General features: G+C 33.9%; 1 protein-coding gene across 1 annotated transcript; it reads left to right on the top strand.

Annotated features, from left to right (window-relative positions):
- Nucleotides 1-1,032: 1,032 nt before the first annotated feature.
- Nucleotides 1,033-24,152, top strand: LOC117337401 (oxidative stress-induced growth inhibitor 1-like). Its single transcript, XM_033898378.1, has 6 exons — nt 1,033-1,156; nt 6,709-6,924; nt 13,415-13,551; nt 14,468-14,659; nt 15,150-15,241; nt 16,296-24,152. The coding sequence occupies exons 2-6, from the start codon at nt 6,867-6,869 to the stop codon at nt 17,320-17,322; spliced, it is 1,506 nt and encodes a 501-aa protein (XP_033754269.1). The 5' UTR covers nt 1,033-1,156; nt 6,709-6,866; the 3' UTR covers nt 17,323-24,152.
- Nucleotides 24,153-24,912: the final 760 nt, after the last annotated feature.

Genomic DNA, 24,912 nt, shown 5'->3' on the forward strand with positions numbered 1-24,912 from the left:
TTCTATGTATATATCGTAAGGTTTCTATTTTCCCTCTAAATAATGAATACGACTGAAGCCGTCAGAGTACCTAGAATCTACGATCGATCCACGGGTACATGATCTTGAGATCCGGAATCAATGTTGTACCTATTTCTGTGGCGGTGGGGGAATACTAAACAGTTCAAGAGTGTCGGGCATCGTGAGTAACCCACGTTCGATATTGACAAACGCGAGGGTTACTGCATGATGATGTGCACGCGGGTGGTTAAAAATAAATTAACAGCTAGGCCTACTGTAGATGTGCACACGGGTGGTTAAAAATAAATTAACAGCTAGGTCTACTGTAGGCTAACCATTAATTGGATATGGATGTTACAGTTACAATAGATAAGTTATGCCTTAATATTTATTCTCCCCAATCACCAAAACCTAAATTGATGGTAATGATCGAACCCGTGACGTCTATGGCAAGAAATCCCCTCCAAGTAGCAAGTTTATCCGTTTAGACCTACATCTCTCATGCATGCATATGGGATCCGGATAGTCCAATTTAATTACAAGCGTTTCAGTAGAAATAGAGATATCTGTATTTAAATTAGACATATCTTTATTTAAATAGAGATATCTTTATTTAAATTAAAGATATCTCTAATTAAATAGAGATATCTTCATTTTAAATAGAGATATCTTTAATCAAATAGAGATATCTTCATTTCAATAGGTAAAAACCCAAACGGCTTGCCATAGACGTCTGGCTATAAATAGTAAAGTTAATATTTAATATGTAGATAAATATTGCACTATGGTCGAACTGATCGGTGAACAGTAGGAAAGAAAAGGGAAAACAATACAGGTTGTTAGGCTTATTTGAAATCGAATGATAGAACTTATCACTTTATTATAACTGCTCCTGGGTAAACGTACTGTAGGTAAGTTAAAGTACTGTTATTAGCAATTGATTAGCCCACCTCGAACCTTCTTAAAGCGGAACCCAGCTTGTGCGCACACACCAATCCAACTAACCAATCAGATTGCTGGGAGTGACCTGCTTAAAATCCATACGATCGCCCGCGAGATAAACAGTGCAACACGAGTGGAAAGCGCTATGTTATTTGCCGGTTCCTCACCACACCTGTCGGAGAGATATCCTGATTGTCTGGACGTCACTTCGAGGGTAAGAATCTTTAGATGATCTAATTTAATTCATATAATTTGTTTCCAGAAATATCTCTGTTTTGGCAATACATACGTCTTCATCTGAGCGTGACATGCCGGCTTCACGTGTTATCGTATTCGGTGTTTTGGACTCTTTACCGGCTCACGAGACTCGCTGTATGTAGCCTGATTAGGCCTGGTAGTCTATGTGTCTGTCTCTCACCAACCCTATCACATGTAGTATGATTATTTTGCTTTGACTGTTAGAAAAGACAAATGACATACATGTGTAACAGACGAGGTGAGAAACCAGAACACACTCCACATTCCCCACTGCTTGTGTGTGTGATGAGTGGATGAGTGTGAAGTTCTGCTGTGCAGGCCTAACTCGTCTTCCTCATCTTTTCGTACATTCCCTACTGCAAGCACATGTTAGAGTTCTATGTCGTGCAGTTTTACCATCTTCAAGTGCGTTGAGTTAATGTATGCGTGATCTGCCTATCACATGACAAACTACAGTGACGTGCCAAATTTATGTATTCAGTCAAGTAATATTTTTACTAAATCTATAAAATCCAGCTCTAAAGTTCTGGGCTTAGTCCTATATTTCATGTTTTTAACAAAATTTTCATGTGCTTTGTTATGGATTCGTTTTTCAAAAGATTTTCTTTTAATTTCCATACACTAGATTCTACTGTAGGCCTTGTCGAAAATTGTTAGTGCTTTCACCTGATAATTTTTAGACACTTTTCTGGTGGTCAATTTTCTGATGCATAGATACACCGTAACAAAAGTGTGACATCGTTCTTTATTCTTATTTAAATTGCTTAAATTTGAAAACTAGCTGCATATGTTGTGGAACTGGATTGGGCTGAACACTGGTGCCCAGGCAGCTAGAACATCTGTCTTAGAGTTCAGAGGTCCTGGGTTTGAGTCCCAGTATGGTCGTTGCATTTTTCCTCTTCTGTTATACATGTATACAATATCACTTGAAATCAGCTACAAAAAATTGTTGAAATATTATCAGAGAAAAAAGCAAAGAATTCTGTTATGTATGTGAAATTTCATTAAATTCAATCGAAAAAAAGAAGTGATCAAAATTCATTGAAAATTTGTCAAATACATGAAATATGAATTAATGTTACATGATTATAAGAGCAAATGAATCAAGAGAGTAATATGAAATGGCACTGGGGGTTTTGGGGGCCATATTTCATATTTAAACCAAATTCCCAAAATTTGCTGTTTACTCTGTAAAAATCTTTCCCCAGTTCACCAAAAATGAAACAAAAAGGACCAATCTAAAACCGGTAAGAAAAAGCCCTGACATTAACAGGGAAAACACATTCCTGTCAAGAGGTTGGACAGAAATGGAACCAAGTCTCCTGCATAAGTTCCATGCTCCGTTAAGCGAGGGACAGAAACCCACATTAGCTACACCAACCTGCTTCTTTTCCACTTCTCCCCTAGGCCTATTTATCTTAAGATTTCCAAAATCCCAAACCAAGTCTTAATATTATCACCATGGGATTTTATTTGGGTGCTCGAACAGGGAAAACCCCAAAACACATTCCTGCGGGCATGATTATCCAAATATCTACCTCTTGAGTAAAAGAAGTATGCTCTGTAAGCTGAGCGACAGACCAGTGCAGGGCTTTTTCTGAGGGCTTTCTTGGGCCTCATTCTCAATTGGAACTATTCTATTTTAAAGTCAAATTCCAATAATTTGCAGTTTACTCCTGAAAAAAACTTTCCCAATTCACCAATTTTCTTCCCAAATGAAACAAAAAGGATCCTTCTTAAACCAGTGAAAAAAATTCCTGTAGTGAGAGGATATTTTTTTCTTTTTTTTTTAGAGGGAGAGGATAATTATATATGCACCTGTGATTTTTACCTAGGTAAGCCATAATGTTTGTGTATAAGATGCTTATGGTAGACTTGGGATTTCTGCAACATCATCATGACAATACATTATAATGTTATACCCGACCCAATCTGATGACTCAAGTTTTATTCATCTGTATATAGGCCAAGCGGACAGGGTCGAAATGTAGCATTTTATAATCAGAAACTGCTTCCTAATTTTATTAGATAATAAATATCACAGAAAGAATTTAAGGGAAAAATATCTGACATATTTGAAGTGTTAAACTGATTCATCCATGACATGATAGATAATGGCTTTCACTTATTACCTGAATTTCATTTTTGCAGAATCATTCCAACAGCTTTGCTATGCATGAAATGATGAGAAAATAGCACTGGACATTATAAGGTGGAAAGATTGGACAGACTACCAATTTAAGCATAATTCTGCTTTGTCATGCTCAGAATTTGAAAAAATACTAAAACTTAGTAGGATTTCTTATTAGCATAGTGGCATTACAACAATTTTTTACAGTCAGCCATGTTTTTTTTTCGTATAGCTGCTGCTGAATAGCTAGGTTATAGCATTAATCCTGTTTTCTACCCCTGTCATGAAGTGATGGATGCATTTTTAATATACATTCAACTTGTATAGTGTTTCTAGCTTACATTTCTGTCCATCACAAATTTAGTTAAAAGCAAAAAGTTTGTCGTTTACTCATGATATTGTTATAAAAGGTGTAATATTAATGATTATGATGAAAATGACAATCAACAAATATGTAAAAAAAATTATGGGTGAAGCATCATAATTCTGTGCAGTCAAATTTAATATATCGGTAATACATTGTCTATTTTCATTTCATTTTTTTTTCTCAATTTCGACAACTTTCTCTTAGTTTGGAGTAATATTGTGTTTACTTTTAGTAGCTCCTTTTCTTACAAATTGAGGCAGGGACATGCTTCACAAATTTTCTTAACAAAGATGAGTTAACCTCTTACATACATGTTTGTTTGTTTGTTGTTTTTTTCACTGTATTTAACAAAATGTATGTCATGTGTTCATTCAAAGTAGAAAACTGCTTATATATTTAGACTGAAGGCCAAGGTATAACTCAGGTTATTGTATCTGTGGTTATTGGGTTACAGATATCTTATCTAGACAGTGATAATTTAAAAAAGCAGGAAACCAGGCACATTTGTATGATGAATACTCCTGCTTTTGTCCTCTGAAAAAATCTTTCTCAATTCACTATTTTTCTTCCCAAAATGAGACAAAAAGGCACCATCGCAAATCAGTGAGAAAAAGTCCTGTAGTCTGTAACAAAAATCGTTTAAAATATTGGCAATCAAAATATCATCTCAAGTTTATACCAGTTTGTTACGAAGATAAAAATAGTTGTAACTGAATTGTATGCATTATGTACAGAAGCATAAATACACATGCAGATTGACATTGCCACTGTAATAACTCGGTCACTAATTCATTTTACCATACGTTTTTTAGGTCACCTGAGGCAAAGTTTCATTAGGCCATTTGCGATTGCCTTTTGAAACATGTCTGTTTAATTAAATATATTGGTATTTTATTACTCTATGCAAGCCATTCCCCTAAGTCAGCCATAGTCCAACCCCTGGAATCCTGTCCCAAATAATGCTCATTAGGATGACAAGTTTTACCTGCTACATGCCATTATTTGAAAGAAACATATCCATCATGGACAAATGTTTGATCTACAACCTTTGTACATACCATTCAGTGACGCTCAATTTTACTGAAGGCATGCCAAATTAACAAACGTGTGATATAGTTCTATTTTTATTGCATATATTTTTCTACTTGAAGTACATTTCACTACAACCTATGTTAGGTTTTCAATGGCCTGAGTATTGTAAGGTTTAAATGGCCTTGTGTCTCTGGTCATTGGTAACGTGGTAACTAGGTAAGATCTACTTACATGGGATAATACCTTACTTTTGTATTCAAATATACTATGTCAAGAGTGTGGGAGGTAATATTATAAACTATTTATTCAATGAATTTTTCTATTGTGTCAAGTTCAACATAATTTTGGGAGTGTGCCATAAGATAAGGCTTGACCTCACCTAAGTCCTGTTAGCTTTACATAAGAAAGTCTGAAAATTAAAATGTCTGTAGGCATGCATCCAAAAGTGGTTTTAAGGAATCGGTTATAAGGAAGAAAAAAAAATAAAGAGTTAATTGATATTCAAATATATGGGAATAAATATCACTGACTATATAAAATAACTAAATTAATGAAATGTTGAATTAAGCTGATAAAAATGGCTGGATACTAAGCTCTTGTTCATGGTCATGTCAGTTTTTATATGCTAAAGGTCATGGGTCATTTTGAAATCATGAGATCAGTTCCTGGTCAGTTAATGCTTCAATCTATTTATAAAATCACATCATGCTTTAAGTATTGATATCTGTATTGTGAGTTCTTTTCTTTCTCCTACTTTGAGTGTGAGGAGGCATTGGGATTTTTAAGGTGGTGAGTTGTTTACGTATATTTGATATAGAAGTAGAACTGAATAAAAATGTATCTCGCCAAGATATTTTCTGTCCAAGTACAATGTAATAATTAAATGGAGTCCATATGTAGATAATGTTAAGAGCTGTAAATAAAACATTACATAGTTTATTTTAATATCAAATTTGGTTGTTTTGTATATATACGAAATGTATTAAAAAATATACGTAAAATTAATTCAGTACAAACTACATGTGCATATCAAATCAGTTGAAATTTAACATTGAATTTTAAGCACACATACCTGTTTTAAAGTGTAGAAACATGTGACATATGCATCAAAGTAATGTCTGCTTCATTTACATAACGGCTAATGTATTTATGTATACGATACCTAATTGCATGTGCATATGTACATGTGTATTGTGGAACTTATATTAATATGTATATATAATTGTGTCATGTTCATCAAATCTAATATGTTCGCCGGGTTCATAGGGAAAGACTTATAAAGGCTTGTCTGTTGTCTAATATTTTTGAACCATTTGTGCAAAAAAAAAATGTGTTGAAATGAATTACTTAACTGCTTGATAGTCGCTATACAATTTAAAAGCAAGTTAGAATTCAGATGTGGATAAATTCTAATAATTACACATAGATCTACAATTTACTTTTTTATCCATTTGACTTTGAAGGCAGAACATAAAAAAATGTCTAGATAATTGTGATGTGACAGTGTGCTGAAGTTGATACTAAATTTGTTACTTGTCCTTGAGTTTGGATGGTTGAGCACTGTAAATATACATGTGCACTAGATGTGATTGAAGGTTGGAGGCTGCATTATCTATGACATTGACCTAAACTATCTGAGTAAACACTAAAATACCTGAACAGCTGTACATTTGTGCATATACATCACCAGTCATTGAATTACAATTCCACATCAGCAGTTATGCAGATATAAATATATACAGTATTAACTTGAAAGCTTTAAATTGGTGAGACTGTGATAAAAATGTAAAATGACAGCAAGTATATAATTAATATTTCACTTTTCCCCGGCTGTTGATCTGTACTACGTAGGCCATGATTACGGCTAAATAGTTTGTTAATGAATTTATTTACATCTAGGTAAGTGAGCAGATCAAAGTCTACTTATATTCATGTTTTAATCACCATGGTAACAGCTAGTGATGTTTTGTATTGACAGGAGGACACCATGGTGCTGAGCTACTCCTAACCATCTATTTTGGCTATATATAGCCACCAGAGGGGGTTAAAGATCAATGTCAGGGCCAGCTATCCAATAGGGACACTCTGGAGTGCTGAGGTTCAATTTGACCATTCAACATCAAGTGCCTTATTAAGATGTCATCTTCATCATCCCATGCCCATGGTACAGAATACACGGACGTTATCATCATTGGTGAGTGCTGGATACCAGTTACAAATAACAGAATGCTATTCCAACCCATATCACTGTGGCATAGATCTGTAAAATATAATAATGCTATTAATGCAATGTTTACCTTTTTCAAGACCAAACGTAGATATCCACTTGGCTCAGGCAATATGTGAATGTATCACTTGAAGTCTTAATTAGAATCAAAAATGTTACAGAAACACGTGTGTACTTTCTAGATGACTCCATCCTAAAAAGTGTACTCGCTAGTTGTCTCCTATAGTGTGCTCATGATCACTAGATAACCTCGAAAGTGTACTCACTTGTTGTCTTCTGATGTGTACTAACTAATTGATCCTAAAGTGTATATATATATGTATTCGATAGATAACCTCCGAAAGTGTATGCTCTAGTTTACTCCTAAAGTTTACTCACTAGTTGACTCCTAAGTGTACTGATTAGTTCTCGCTAATTGATTCCAAAAGTGTACTCGCAAGTTGATTCCGAAAGTGTACTCGCAAGTTGATTCCGAAAGTGTACTCGCAAGTTGATTTCGAAAGTGTACTAGCTAGTTCTCCCTAGCTGACTCCAAAAGTGTACTATCTAGTTGACTCTTAAAATGTACTAGCTAGTTCTCCCTAGCTGACTCCTAATTTCCTAAAGTGTACTAGCTAGTTCTTGTTAGTTGTCTCTTAAAGTGTACTCCCATGCTAGTTGACATACATGTACATAAGTGATTACTCAAAAATATACCTTCTTGTAGAAAGTGTAAGCAAAATGTATGATTTCACTAGCTAGGATACTATAGTAAATTCCCAAAGTATACTCACTACATAACATAGCCTCAATCTCGCACTCAAACAACATGTGGAGTAATTAAAACTTAATCCATTCTATCACAGTTCACCTCATTGTCAATCATTGAACACAGATAAATAAAAAGTGTAATAATCATCTTGCGAACATAGGTGTTTTTTTGGGATCCAGTATATTAGATCATACTTTGTAATAGATACTAAATTTAACCATCTATTTTGCACTTTAATAAAAACTTTTAAATTTAAAGTATTAGCTTAAAGTTGATTGTAGCTGTAGTATGTTTAAATTTCTTCTCTATAACTTAATTACATGTATTCAATTTTAAATCCTGTCATTAACTTTAACTTACTGATTATGTTACCTTTAATCACTTGATAAGTGAAAATCTCATACCTACTTTATTTCAAAACCTGTGCATGTTTATTTCTAAAAATAGTATAGGCAGGTAGGAACGTGGCAAGACTAAAGAGTGCTATAGAGTTTTGTAAAATGTTGTTACAATTTTTTTACTGGAAATGATTTATCAAAGATTTAAAATTGTTGTATAAGTGTGCTTAGCCTAATCATCCTTTGAACAATGCGGCCCTGATAGTCAATTTCAATGAAAATTTGTTTCAAAATGTTGAAAAAATTTCTTGTCAACTTAAAATCTCAAAACAGTCCTCCTGTAATGTATGATGATATAAGTCCTGATCATTAGCACGAGTAATCGTTTATGTGTTTGGTCATCACTGCTAAGTCAGGGATTACTTAGTACAGAGGACCAATATGTTTGACTAACATGGTCACATGTATACAGTACATCCTGGTGTGATTGACATCATGTCCTGTTTATCAATAACTCATAGGTGTGAGATCAGAAGGAAGAAACCTTTATAAATTATGTGAGACCAATCCTTACTGACTTAAAGTCTATAGCTATTTGTTTATATATCATTTTGTAAGCAGTCAAATCATATACTGGTATTATTTAATATATCTTTATATATAAGATTCAAAGTATATAGCTTGTACTTACTACTTAGCCTATTATTAAATCATGAGTAGAGTTTGAAGTGATCTAGATTCTTCTTTTGTTTTAGAATACAGATATATTTTACATTCTAATTTTGTAAATAACATTTTCAAATGACAACACTGCTTGCTGTATAATTCTACAGATACATATGTATTTTAAATTATAATTTTGTGAATTTATAATATTTTCAAATGACCATACTGCTTGTTCTATCACTCTTGAAAGCAGACTATTCATAAACATACATGTACTGGTAACTTATAAAATCTCAAGCTTCATGTTATGTATGACACCACTTGTACTCAAGTAGATAATAATGTACAGATATAAAGAGATAGGGAAATATTCTAATCAGATTTAAAGAGATCGGGAAATGTTCTGTTTTTAGTATACAAATATTTATTGCCAGTAAATAAAGCCAACAAGTCTTAAAATGTAAATTACCATAAAGCTTGTGTAACTAACTCTCCTAGCGTGTGTGGTATGTAGGTCAATGATCATTTTATGAAAGTACATTATCAATACCATTAAAAGTCCTGTGGAGTACAATTATGTAGATCAACTCATCAATCAGGCTCGGAAATGTGGTTAGGTCAATAATTATCTGTAACTATGGGGACTTGTCAAGTACAGAGTGAGTCTGACCTATCCTACCAGGCAGGTGAAGATCTAGACCGACTGACTGGATTAGTCCATATATATATATATATATACACATTCTCAATGGTGAATAGGTCACTCAATAATTATTTCCCAATAACATTTCCAATAGGCCTGAAGTTTATAATCTGTGGGTGAAAATCTGGATTATCAGATCGGTCTAGGTTACAAAATGTGCTCAGGTCAATAAGTAATACTGCCAATATATATACGAGAAGTTTCATAATTTACAGGTGAAAATCTAGCTCAATGAATCGGTCATAAGTCAAAATAAGAAATATTTTGAATTGAATTGAAGACAGGTGAATGTCTAGGTCATCTGCAGTTAAACATTGTCTACTCACTTAAACAACCTGTTTTGTTAAAGCTCATTTTCACTATACAATATGGTTTTAAAAGTTGTATATTTATGTCTTAATTTAGGTAATTTTTTGCTGACCTGTAAAACCTTATGGGGGCTAATTCACTCTTTCTCTCTGGTGTATAAATAGCTCAAGGTCAGGTTGTATAATTATCTGGCTGCTGTTTGGCTAGGGCTACTACCGTTCTATGGTGAAAATGAAGTTGCAGCCAAAACTCTTCAAATTTTTGAGAGTCTTCAAGGACAAGCTCTTAATTTTAGGAAAAGTTAATAGTTACTACGATTCTAACTTTTCATAGATGGTGCTATTCATGATGTTAACTTAATTGACTCCACGTGCAAATACATCAAATTGACTCCACGTGCAAATACATCAGCATGATTACATATAGATATATTGTAATATTATGGAACATTTCTCAGACTGGCAAATCTTAATTAAAACAAATCTGATATTGAGACTCACTGAATCATTAAAATTAAAATGTCATTTTTGGATGTTTACTGGAGCATGAATTCTCTTTTTCACCATCAGCTTAATATTAGTGAAGTTGCTGAGTATTGGTAGGACCCCTAGACTACTGAGTATATAATATGGCTAATGTACATTTCTCCTTTCATCTGGATGAGTCAGAGCTCTCAGTTCCATAGATATGAGAAAATCCATAACTACACAGGATTTCTGTAGTTTACTTAGTTCTTTAGAGGTTTTCTTGTGTGATGTATATATAACTCATTGTCCAATTACAACTGACTTCATTATATAAATAAAATATTTTTATCTGTTGACTGGCTTCATTAAAATTTTAGATTCACATCCTGTCACTTTAGTGCATCTGTACTTTTCTAATATCGTATGATATTATGTATATATACAATTTATGTACATCTCGGTAAAGAAAGTTTTTGTTGTAAGCAAATTTTTAAATGGTGCTATCACCAATAAAGTACATACTGCTAGGTTGCTGAATCAAGTTTATGCATCTATCAACAACAGGGCTTTATGTTAGTCAGCATTAGGTACATATGTCTACTATTGAACTAATGCTATAGCTACTTTTATGACATGAAAATGTCCATGTAGACTTTCTTTCATGGTATGGAACTTTCAAATTGTTTGGTGGGTACAACCTTTTGTGGTGAGCCCATGCAACAACAATAATACCTATAACAATATTCATTGTGCATGTATTTATAGCCATGGTTCCATAGCAACCACAAAAACAATGAAAGTTTATGCACAATGAACATTTCATGTTATAGTGAGTGTTTGCTTGGAAATAGATATACGGTATGTAAAGTCAGTTTGTGGTCATCTTGGACCAGCCATAGGCTGTCACAATGAGATTAGATTGGTGTAATTACAATATTGGCAGTGTGATTTTAGGGTGTTATAATATCTCAAAGTATACATTGTAATGTTTTCTTTGCATCGGGAGGATTCACTCCTGCAGAGGGAAAAAACTACCAGAGTATGACTAGCTATAGGCTGACTGAGCCTGTTTCTGCTGCCAGTTGTCTGGGCTCAGTAGATGATTAGATACTCGTAACCAATTTTTGTGGGATATAGCTGGTTATTAAGCTCAAGTAAAACCATTCAATCTGAAGTATTGTTCAGAAAGTGTCAACACTTCATTAAGAACACCATGAGCAAGTCTTTATGAACATACCTGTATTATGTTTTTGATCTGATGAAAAAATCCATATATAGATTTTATCATGTTAAACACTGTGTGGATGGTATACTGATGATGGACATGTGGCTTACACAAATTTTAATTAATTACCAAATTATAACAGATTGGCAAAATGAAGCATAGGTCACTCACATAGTTTTCTATAGTAGAGATAATACAGAAAGTGTAATATGACATAGTCATGATTTAGCTCAATGTTTCCAGCTCAAAAATAGACTATTAATATGTATATGTACTGTATGTTCAGTGGCAATTATAGACATGTGCATCATAAGTTCTGGCCAGCCTTCATTTAAGCATTGAACTGCTTTCAGTTGGAAGTTATGGGCTGATGAATGCCAACTGGACAAAGGCAAATTTAATGAAGCGCGCTAGCACTTCATGTTGAATTTGCCTTTGTCCAGGTGGCATTCATCAGCCCATAACTTCCAACTGAAAGCAGTTCGATGCTTATATTTACATTTGACAACGATTTTTAAAGACTATATCCAGGAATTTTGCTCTGATGATGAATGAACAAATTATTATCGTCAAAGACGGAACAGCCTTTTCAACAGCCATCTTTCGTTATCGCCGACGTGACAATTATGACTTCACTATATTAATGACGTCATAATAAAGATTTGGAAGTTATGGACTCATAACTTCCAAGTGAGCTTGGTAAAGTTATATAGTGGGGCTGCAATGTAAATGTAAATATAATTTTATAACCAGTGACTGCTTGTTGTTGGAAAGAGGAAAATTTGATAGAATTTTGTCTGATAACCATTATAGAGATCAAAGTGAGTGGTGATAATTGTCAGTCGTCCCCATGGTAACCTTTTTAGGGTGGTAACAAGCTGTATTCAGATTGTTGATGGTGTTGTAACTATTAACCTGATAAATGTGTTACAATCTACATAGGTATATATGAATGATATGGTTTCTTATATATGTGAATTTCTGACATTCAGAATGAGGGTATCATACATAATACAAGTCAAATTTATGTTGCAAAATGTTAACATTTTTACCACAATAAACAGATTTATAATATTTATCTTCCATATTATAAAGTGAATTCTTGGTAATAACTGGGTTATAAATCCAATGCCTAGATCTATTGCAGTTTTAAAAAGTGAAAATTATATATGTAACCAGCAAGTGCTATTTCATTGTCCGGCAATATAAATAAGCCCATCCCTTCTAAATTTAAGTCAGTGTTTGTGTTAGCCTGGCTAGACTTAATACAGGATAAATATTGTAATCAGGTAACTTGTGTTCAGTAACAGAAGCTGAAAGAGTACCTACATATATATATACATATCTGATAATATAGAAACTCGTGAAATTGAGTTAGGGAGTACTATTGTAACTGACTTCTTGCCAGGATTACAGACCAGCTGTGTGTGTCACTACACAACCTAGACTAATAACCAATATTGATCTGTACATGTGTTTTTGGAAATTCAGTCAAATCCACAGTTTTATCAACATATTACATGAAAGATCTAGACATCAATCATACATTATATCAAGCATATGAAATGTAATCGTTCTAGGTATTCCACTGTGTTCATGAAAAATCAGATTAATTCAGTAATAATATATATACATGTATATGTATAAAATTTGATCAGCACCTTTCTAACCAAGCCTTAGGTACTCAGATGTAAGGTTTGTAGAATTATCTCCCATTCTCAATAAAGATACAGCTTTTAGATTCTTGAACAGTGATCAGCATGAAGAAAAATGCATACATTTAATTACGGGCAACACCACTAACTAACTTAACATGGGCTTCTGTAGCTATTAACACACTAACAACCTGCAAAAAAGCATCATTCATTTTATTTGAATTAGATTTTGGATTTTGAAATTTTGTTTTTAAATATTGTTCTTGAAATTATGACAGGCTTTCTTTTTATGTATATTAAAATTAGAAATGTTGATATTTTATGTTTTGTATTTCACAAATAGGAAATGGACCATCTGCGATCTGCCTTTCCTACTTCCTGTCAGGACACAGGCCATACTACAATGGGAACCCCCACTCTAACACATATCTCCACACCAAGTTACAGGAAATTGGTCCCACAATGTCCATAGTGGATCAGGTAAATACCATTTAAAACATGAAGTTGCATTATTTGTATGGCTGGAACAATCTGTATTTTCTTTGATAGGTTTTATTTTGATTAATGTACTCCCAATTGGATTTTTTGGCATATTGATTCATTTGACACCGAAAAGTTCTCAAAGTAAGAGGGCTGATTGATAAGTTGTGAGCCTCATATTGAAGGATTTGAATTTTGCCGGACATATTGTGTGTAATATTTCAACATAATCCCCTTCAATATCTGTGCCAGCAGTGTTTAAGGGCCTCAATGCCACTTTTATGGAACTCCTTTTCTTGGCTGTTCAGAAAGTCATCCACTGCCTGTTAGGGTAACGCAAGGGTGCCTGAAATAGCAGTTTTCAGTTTTGAAAATAGATGAAAGTTTGATGGAGGGAGATCAGGTGATTAAGGTGGATGCTTAATCAATTTAAAGCCACAATCGTGAATGGCAGCCATGGCAATGACAGACTCTTTCACCATAACCCTAACCGATTTTGTCCATTTTGCAAAAGCTGCTTGTCTTGTTTACTTTAGAGTGCTACCTTGTCGATATAAACTAATCAAATTAGACCAGTCCTCAGGTACATGGCCCTATATAGTCAGAGAATATTAGTACTTGAGTACCTCCTTCAATAGGAGCCTCACAACTTATCAATCAGCCTTCGTAACAAATAAAGACGCGAAAAAGAAAACTAGAATAATTGCATGCAAAGGCTAAATAGATAGTTTACACATGGTACCTGCTGAATTTCGATGTTTCTTGAGAAATTTGAAGGAATGACATTGCAGTGATATTGACCATAGTATCAAAGGTTTTATTTTTAGAAAAAAAAATATCTAAAAAAATGTAAAGATTTCAAATCCAAAACTGATCCAGAAAGTTGAAATAAATTTTTGAATTATATCTGTTTCAGGACCTTGATTTCCTGTCGGAGGGTCTAGAAGGGCGGACCTCTAACCCTGTTGCTCTGCTGTTCGATGCCCTTGTGCACCCTGATGCTGATATGGGAGCAGAGATACCTTCTCTACTGGACTGGAAAAAGGAGGAGGAACATGCCTTCAGGCACATTGTCTTGGGGCGTGGCAAAGTGGGAGGGGCTTGGCAGGTAATTAATTATGGTGTTAGGTAAAATGATGTTTTACCTTTAGGTTGGACAAAACAGGTGGGGCTAGATATGGATCTATTCCTGGAGCAAGAAATATGCCTTTGAGTATAAAGCCAGTGTTTCAGATAAGGACTGTATTGGTTTTATAGTTCCTTTCAGTTCTAACATCCTAGAATGTATGTGATCTAATTAGGGTATTTCATCAAAATATAGCAAAATAAATAATGCATTTATACAAATGATGGGGACAGAACTAGTATTATTACAGGAAAATGATGTAGCATATTTCAACATTTCTACAGAATTACAATAGTATGCGTATATGTGGGCCAGGAGTTATTGCCTGATAAATATGGAATACAGAATGTATTTCTTAGTCTAATCCAAAGTATTAGGTTCAGTGATTATAAATGATTAGACGTAATTCAAGTTTCATTGATGCAAGGTTTGCAAGACTATACTTAATGTTTTACATATTTTTTTTTTCCAGAAAATGGATGGGAGTATGCAGACATTGAGTCTTGGAAACTGGATGGAGTTGCCGTCTGTGCCGCTGAAGGAGTGGCGTGATCGCAAATTCAGGTCTGTCTAAGCAAGGCTTACTTTATAATTCTGTTTACCAGTTTCTGTACAGTTATAGGGCTTTTATAATGAAGCCAACTCTCTTTTTATAGGATGTTGTAAATGTTGGTTAAAGACACAAGGGAGTTGGTCAATAGGTTATATATTCTTAATGTAAGATTATTACAGATATGGTGCTAAGACTCTGAACTAAGGTTGTCATCAGGTATTTTGTATAAGAAAATATAGGTGCCATATATATATATATGTAGAATAAAGTTGAAATGCCCATGTGACGGTAAATAATAATAAAATAAAAAGCCAAACATATTTGACTGGATCCATTTCCATACAAGTATTGCTAAAATAGACTTTGAATTTGAATGAAACTACACAAGAAGAGGGTGCTAGTACAATTTGAAATGAGTGCAATGAAATCAAATGTGTCATGTCTATATTGATTTCTGATTAATCTTGATCAAAGTTGAAATTAAATGAGAATTCAGGTGTTTTATCTTTTTTAGTAGAACACAAGATTTTTACTAGTTGTTAATTGGGAACAGTTTGTACCCACTTGATGGGAAGGGAGATAACCCTTGTATACCTACCTGTATCCCATTTTAAGTTTGTATTACAAACCAAATATGAAATTCTCATATACTCTTATGAATTTAGATCTTCCAATCATTTATAACTTTGAAAACATGCAAAAATTTATTACTTTTACTTCCTGAATATATTTTTAAATATTCTCAAAGCTATGTACATTGATTGATACAGTTGTTTGTTTTTATTGACATGCTGAAATTTTTCAAAATATCAAATCATTGATGATAGATTATAATTACTTAATACATTTGTATCTGTCACTTGGATTTGCTATAAAACATTTTCATTATAGCTGTGTTCCCGACTTATAAAAGGTCTATTGTTTCCCCCCAAAAAATGTTATTATTCTTTCCATTTTCAGTATTAAGGACATCTAACAGTATATAGGTTAATGGCTAAGTTGCTAGACAAATCAAACGTGAAGTATTTTGACATTTTGTGTATGTCTGAAATCTTTATTTTGCAGGGAGGGTGAATCTCTAGATCCATGCAGTAACAGAGCCACTATATCAGATATAAGAAATTACTACATGGACTACGTGGCCAGCCTTGACCTTCAGAATCACTTTTATGACCATCACACTGTTACATCCATCCAGAAAGTCTACCAAGTTCGTAACGGCATGGACCTCGAGAGTGGTGAGGTGGAGCCGTGCTGTAAAAACATTGCCAAAAATCACACCTACCTCTGGGAAGTTCGAGGTTATATCAGTACGGCTGACCAATTAGCAGAGGACGAGGAGGATGTGCATCGAAAGGAGTTTTGTATCCAAGCACCACATGTTGTGGTGGCTACTGGGACATTCGACATTCCAAACAGACTTAATATAACAGGAGAACTTCTACCACATGTTATTCATTCACTGCATGATTTTGAATCTGCACTGAAATGTTGGAAGGAGATACCAAGGTCTTCAGATGATCCAGTGTTAATTGTTGGTGCAGGGCTAAGCGCTGCTGATGCCATTCTCATGGCCCTAGATGCAAACCTTCCTGTGATTCATGTTTTCAGAAGAGGAGCCAATGACTCCAATTTAATTTTTAAGAAACTGCCTCAGGGCCTGTATCCTGAGTATCATAGAATCCATTCATTGATGAAGGGTAAAGTGATTGACCCTCTGTACAGGCCATATGAGAAGCACTGCTTGGTGCAGATTGATGAAGACAAACGTGTTTTGTTAGAAAATACCAAAGGAAATGATATTACTACAGTTGATGTCACATTTGCTGTCATCCTTATTGGTTCTCGCCCTAACCTATCGTTCCTTCCCGAGGAAGGAAGAAGTTTGGGCATAGATCCTCAACACCCAATCAACAGCAAGTATAACACATTGGACGTTGACTTATTCTCATACGAGTCGGTCAAGCATAAAGGTCTGTTCTCTATGGGACCACTGGTTGGCGATAACTTTGTTAGGTTTGGTATCGGTGGTGCTCTTGGTATCACCAACCACCTTGTAAAACATAGGAAGAAGGGAAATCCCTGCTGTTAATTTTATAAGTACATGTGATCATTTGTAATTATTTATATGAGAAAATGATTATATTGAGTGAATGAGTGTAAGAAACTTTAAATTTATGTATCAAATAATTGAGAAGAATGTTACAAATATGCAATACCGAATACTTGGCTTCATTGATAATATAATTACAGAAATGAGACATTGTTATACAGGTATTTTTTTACCTGTTGCACATTTTTTCAAGAACACAATGTGGTACATTTTTAAAATTTCTTTTTTGATCTGTTCGGATAGAATTAAAGATTTCACCAGAAAAACTGCCTAATGGCAGTAATAATATGACATAATTTTTGAAAGATGTTCCTTGAAAATATCTGAACTAGTAATGGTGACATAACAAGACCAGTTACTTTCAGAATTAAAAATAAATTGGAATTGACAAAATCAGTTACTTTTGGAATGAATTTTACACATCTACGGCCATAAGCAGTTGTTGGAATGGCTGGAAAAATGCAAAGATTAATTTTAATTGGCCTAATGCATTATTAAAATAATTCATTTGGCCTCATTGCTCCCATATCACTTTTATGTATTACAATCATCAATACAAAATTTATGCAAACTATATATTGAAATAGAAACTTGTTTTAAAAGTTTATGTCTAAGTTGCAAGTTGAAAGTCATTGAAAGTCATTCAAAGCAAACATTTGAAAACTTGATAAGCTGCAATTTCTAGATACCAGTGTTTTTATTAGTGGACTGGATGTAGATAAATTACTGTTGAGAGGGCAGCAGTGATATTCTGTGTACATGCTTTATGTGCTGACTGGTGAAATCAAGAGTCATCCAAGTGAGGTTCTACACAGTACAGTTAACGACGTCCGTCCAGCTGTCCTTCTTGAATTTCTGTTGGTATCTCATAATAGAGGTTTTCTAATTTCTATAAGAGTACAGGTTATTTAAAAAAAAATTTACATTTTACTTTGTGTGAATGCCGTTTTATTAATGTAATTTTTCTTTTCTTTTTTGTTAAATTGTTGAAAAATAAAGCCATTATTTTTAAGGTTTGAAATTGTTTACTTTTGATAAATGCTAATGAAGACTTTAATGCTTTCTTTAGTTGCATGGAAAATAATGTTATCGTTTTTATGGTTTTGTTTTGTTGTTTAATTTTCTGTCCAAAGAAAGAAATTGGCCGAGGAACCAGTGAATAAGTTGTGTACAAGGTGGTACAGTAGAGGACACAATATGTGGGAGTTGTTAGGTTGTGAACTAAAGTTATCATACAATAATTTATAATAAACCCAATCAGAATTCTATGTACTTTTACATATTTACAATTTATTAGTGTATTATATATATAATTCGGGTAGAAGAGTTTGCATTTATATTCCTTAAATACAAGAGCATTGGAGCTGTCTCATATACACGTATATGGGAACTTTTTAAAACAAAAATGTTTCACAGGGATTTCTAAGATTTACGACCTTCCGGGATATTAATGTTAAAAATAATCATTATAGCTTCATATCTAACACAAAAATAGTAGTTTTTATGGCGTTTAAAAGAAATTTTATCATTTAAGCCTAACACAGGTTATAATGCAGTAAACCCATATAGTTGAGTTTCAAGCAGAATGCATTTTTAGTTGCCTTGGTGATGAATAGTGGTACAGAGTATTTCTCTAAGTCATAAGTTATCCCTGAAACATGAAACATGCTGTTTGAATTAAACAGAGTTGTCCCATAGTCTTTGATACATGACCCCCATGTATTCACAAAACCCTGATCAAGGTGAGGTACTTGTTCTTTATAATGAATATTATACACCGCCTTTCCATTGAAAACCTTACTTCACTATTAAACTGTCAACTGTTTCGGATTACTTCCCTTTATCTAAGATACTGTCAACTTGCTCAATTTACTTCCCTTTATATAAAATACTATTAACTGGCTCAATTTACTTCCCTTTATATAAGATACTATTAACTGGCTCAAATTATTTCCTTTTATCTAAAATGCTGTCAACTGGCTCAAATGATATTAACTTCCATCTATCTAAATTACCGTTGACTCCTATCACTTTCCTTTGCCTTTGGCTTATTGTTCTGATGTTGGAGTGTGTGCCTACATCACTTCTACAGTGATAAGGGTTATGGCAGACATGACAGGGTAGTATTTGATTTCACAGATTTTATCTGAGGGTTATATGTAGTAAATTGAATTTGGATAGTCAGTGGAGTTTTCAGAACTTCTGCATGTTTTTGCTTTTTATTCAATTTGTTACCGTATGAGTGAATGTCACATTTTACTCTCAGTGTCGAGGTTTAATGACCATGTTCTTCAAAGTCCAAACATGTACCATTAATTCCTGGTACTATTCTCACCGAGTTGATCAAGTTAGATTAGTAATTCGGCTGAGACTACAACGAATGGATTTTCATAATGTAATAAATAACTTTGATGTCTATGTAGTTACATTCTTAAATGCACATTAGTGAAAGTCATTATTCATGTCTTTAGAAATTATGTGCTGATGGAATAAATAGATTCCATGATTAATCTTGTCACATATGTGTGTAAATACTGTACATTGAAATTGCTACAATATTCAATTTTATCATTAGACTTGTTATCAGCTAGGTTTTTTGTTACCATAATTTAAAGTGCAATCAGTATGATTTTCATAGTTTAATTTGTTTTTATGATTTGATACTTTAAATCATGCCACATAGTCAAATTTGGTAAATTATAAATTATCAAGATTTGTGACGAAACATATTTATTATCAAAATGAAATCCTCATGCTTTCAAAGCATTGAATTAATGTCAGTAATTGTGTGTTCTGTGTGAAGTAAGTCACATTGCTCAAAATCAGGTTTGACCTTGTGACAAACATGACTTGGTGACACAGGTTTAATGTTTGACCTTGCAACACAAATTTGACCTTGTGATTTCAGTAGTACGTAAAGCTTTTGAGGTTTTGATGCAAGATTTACTCTCTGATTCTTACCAGGAATCTACTTTTACCTTCATCCTTGTGATGCTGGTATGCAAGCTTGATATTTTGGTGAAGTTTTCAGTAAAGATTTTGAAAGCCAAGTTAAAAATTGTGATGCAAGTTGGAAGACAATAAAGAAATCAGTGTTTTTCCTGCATATTTTGGCTGAATTTAGGCCCCTGCTCCCAATTGTGTATGCTGGCTTTGGCAATAAAGGTTGTCTTCAAATTTTTCATGCAAGGACACAAAATCCATCAATTTAAGTTCCCCATTTGCAACATTGTTTTGTCACTCAAAACAATTTCCATTTTCTGCCAGGAGGCAATTTCCCAAAATGTTCAGGAAAAGCACTGCAAGCTCATGCAATGTGACCTTGTGATACTCATCCATACATGTACGTGTCTCTTGACCTAGTCAGACATGTATGTGGTCATGTGATCATGATATTTGTGATATTGGAGTTAACATTGTGATAACTTTTCAACCTTGTGGTGTTACAAAGTTGGACTTGCCGGTTTGTAGAAAAAGTTAAAAGATAATTGACAAATACTGTTAAGAACATGGAAACCAGGTGCCTTTTTAATTTTCATATGTGTTATTTCAGACATGAATCTTCGACAGATATTAATACAAGTCTTGAAAGTCTTATTCAAAGCTCAACCAAAAGCCACATAAAATCACTTAATCGATCATTATTTCATTAATGAACAACTCTGGTCCAATCAGTCTTACAGTTTGTACTGTGATAAAACGACCCTATTTAGTTAGGTAATATAGCTGAAATGTGTTTCTGTGTTCTGATTCTGACATTCATTTCCCTATAATAATTTCATCTTGTTTAAATTATGTAAATTTACGTTTTTAAAGTTTTATCCATAAATATGAACATAGAGGAAATGGAAATACCATGTATGTTATGGAAACAATTTGCTCAACTTTCTTCTATGAAAAAAATATACATCTTTGTATATTGTACACATGATCATAATAAGTCCATCTAAATATTATTTTAAGTTATGAAACCAGTTTTGAAAAAAAATATGTTGGGGCCAATTTGTGTACTTGAATATAATGAGGAATAGTCACCATTACAATACTATATAGACTTATCTTTGGTGAGGCTAGTAAGACGGTATCTTTGGTGGGGCTAGTAAGACGGTATCTTTGGAGAGGCTAGTAAGACGGTATCTTTGGTGGGGCTAGTAAGACGGTATCTTTGGTGGGGCTAGTAAGACGGTATCTTTGGTGGGGCTAGTAAGACGGTATCTTTGGTGGGGCTAGTAAGACGGTATCTTTGGTGGGGCTAGTAAGACGGTATCTTTGGTGGGGCTAGTAAGACGGTATCTTTGGTGGGGCTAGTAAGACGGTATCTTTGGTGGGACTAGTAAGACGGTATCTTTGGTGAGGCTAGTAAGACGGTATCTTTGGTGGGGCTAGTAAGACGGTATCTTTGGTGGGGCTAGTAAGACGGTATCTTTGGTGGGGCTAGTAAGACGGTAGTTATCAAGTTCAGGTCAAATCTTATTATACTTTATTGGTATTTTTAGTATATATATATGTATCTGTTGTATGTGAAGAGTGGCAATTGAAATGGGAGTAATTTTGTTTGAATGTGTGCTTAAGAAACAGAAACTTAATGCAACATTCAAGAATTAATACTGTAAAAGTACTGAATTAGGTATACACAAGTTTTAGTGCAAAATCCGATTATAACTGATTTGCAGAATGATGAATTAAGAAACCATAAAAGCCAGGTGTAGAAAACAATGTAAAGTCATTACATTAAGAACAATCATAATCTACCAGAAAACTTTCAGGTTGATATTAGCTTAATAAGATTCCTGCTAAAATATTTACATCAACTGTAAGAGAACTTTTATCAACAAGGAGGTCAGAAGATTGTAATGTCATTGTCAGTTTTTGATTTTTTTTTTTTTTTTTTTTTTTTGCTAATTCTGCTCTAAATGGAAGTGGGTTGCATGCTTAGAAAATTGTTTCTGTTTTGTCATACAAATTTTGCTTTTTCTGTTGTTGTTTTTTTTAACCTAAGAACATTGCTTATATTAAGTCACCATTGATCTGTTATTGTTTTACATAACTTTTAATTCAGAGATAACAAATGTAGATTTACTATTTCCCAGCATATAATTGAGCAGATTTGAGATGTATTAACTAGTCCTAACGACCCAATCAAAGCTCATGTAGCACTCCCATATTAATTCAACTCAAATTCCCCACAATAATTTCTCAGGAAGTGGTCTTTATTACATATGTTGTAGATTTATTTTCAAAATGAGGCCTTGATAGGTATGGCAACAAGTAGAAGTAGGATATTTACGATTAGGGGTATATTTTAGATAGTCTTTGTTTCTTTATAGATATAGTTTGTTTCATTTTCACAAATGTTTGTGATATAGGGACAGTTCTACCTTGTTGGTGTACAATGACACAGATTCTTTTTTTTTCAGTGAGAAAATATATATTGATGTAAATTACAATATGTATAAGGAGTATATATAGCCTGCGGATAACTATATTCATCCATTACCATGATCCCGGTGTAGCCAGTATTTCCACCCCAATCAGGTTCACTGATTAATAAAAAAAACGATTACAAAATTTGAGCAAGGTTTAGTATCTGTTTTTTTTTTATTATTTGTTTTTCATATCTTAATGGCCAATTGATTGATTAAGTCATTTTGGAACAAGAATTAACTTGTTCTTGAGAATTTGTTGATATTTAAACCCTAAAGTATTTTAGAGAATGTATTTGTCCCGTGTTTGCTGTTGGGTTGTGATTCTCATCATACGATCAAACCTATAATGAAATTGTCCATAGGAAGATAAAATGTCTTTTTCTTCAACATAGATTGGTACACTAATACACTGTCATCCAAGAAAAACTATACATTCTTTTGAATTGTTGAAACATTATAAGAGCATCATTCATAGTCTAAAAAAGCATTATTATAGAAATGTGATCTGGCAAAACAATTAGAATACACAATATTGTAATCATTTTTACCGAATTTCAAACTTTTGTCTGAAAATGTATAGTAACTATGGATGGCAGTGTGTATTTGCTATTGTGGTGATGGTAAAATTGTGATCCCTTGTTAAAGGGAATTCTTCGATAGGTTTGACTTTATTGGTAACATTGTTTACTTGTAAAGGTGATCCTGACAAACTGTCTTTTGACCTTAGCTGTCTTGACAGTACACATGTTAGTTTGCATTTCCTATAAAAATGTCCAAAGATATAGGGCAAGATGTTTTTATTATTAGTGGGTATATGAAAATGTGTGTTTGAACCTTTGAATGTGCACAATACAGATCCCTTTAGCCTAGTTGTAGTGTGTACATTTACCACTAGAGAGTTAGAGCCCCTGTGTGGGCAGACTATATTTCATTACTACTCACTACTTCTGATTAATATCTGGATGTTGTTAACCACTCCCAAATGTAAACTACAGGAACTATTGCAGAGACTTTATTTTAGCTGGGTTTATGTTTTCCTCGGATGTATGAGGAATACAAGATGGAGGGAGTAGTGTAAGGATTGAGAGTATTAAACCTTGCTAGTTCAGGCTGATGTAGATATTGGTTTAGCCTAGTGGTAAAGAGTATGCTTACAGAGAAACAGTGCCAGGATAGGCAGGGTTCATTAGTCCATTGTAGACCCAGTTACCTCCTGATATTTCCCTTTTGAGAGTACTATACCTTGTCAAGATTGCACAAATAAAACACTTTTTTTTAGTATTTACTACTATGTCTTTCAAATCATTTGTATTTTTTACAAAAATGAAAGTAACAACTGCCTTTAAGAAAAATAAAATTATTTATTTCTCTTTAAACTTTTAATCATGTTGTGTTTTCCTTTTCATATGCGTGAGATATGTAGGCCATTTAATAAATTGTTGTAAATGGCAAAAATCAAATTCAGGATTTCCAGCCAATGCCATGGTGTTGCCTTTCATCCATTTGCTTGCTGTCGTTTTTAGCTCACCTGGACCAAAGGTCCGGTGAGCTTATGTCATGGTGCGGCGTCTGTCGTCAGTCCATCGTCCGTCAACATTTGCTTTAAATCGCTACTAGTCATGAAGTTGTTATTGGATTTTGACCAAATTTAGTCAGAAACATCCTTGGCGGAAGAGGATCAGATTTTGCATAAATGGTGACTCTGACCCCCAAGGGGCCAAAAGGTTAGGGCCAAATAGGGGAAATTGAGGCAATTCCTCTAAATCTCTACTAGTCATAAAGTTATGAATAGTTTTGAACCCAATTTGGTCAGAAACATCCTTGGGGGAAGGGGAACAGATTTTGCACAAATGGTGACTCTGACCCCCAAGGGGCCAAAGGAATTACCTCTATTTCCCCTATTGGGCCCCAACATCTGGATTTGAGCCATTCCAGTTCCGGTTTTATGGACCATACAATTTTCTTTTTTCGTATGTATGGGAAGGGAGGCAACTCTTATTGGAGGTACTGTTTTCCAGTATTTAGAGAGCTGCGCTCTTATTAACCAAATACTGAGGGGTCCCTGAGGTATGTCATTGGTTCAGAATAGGAGGGAGTCAAATGTAGCCTTTGATTTGTGAACATCAACGTAATATTATCAGTA

This window comes from Pecten maximus, chromosome 11 (assembly GCF_902652985.1).
Source record: "Pecten maximus chromosome 11, xPecMax1.1, whole genome shotgun sequence".
NCBI lineage: Eukaryota > Metazoa > Mollusca > Bivalvia > Pectinida > Pectinidae > Pecten > Pecten maximus.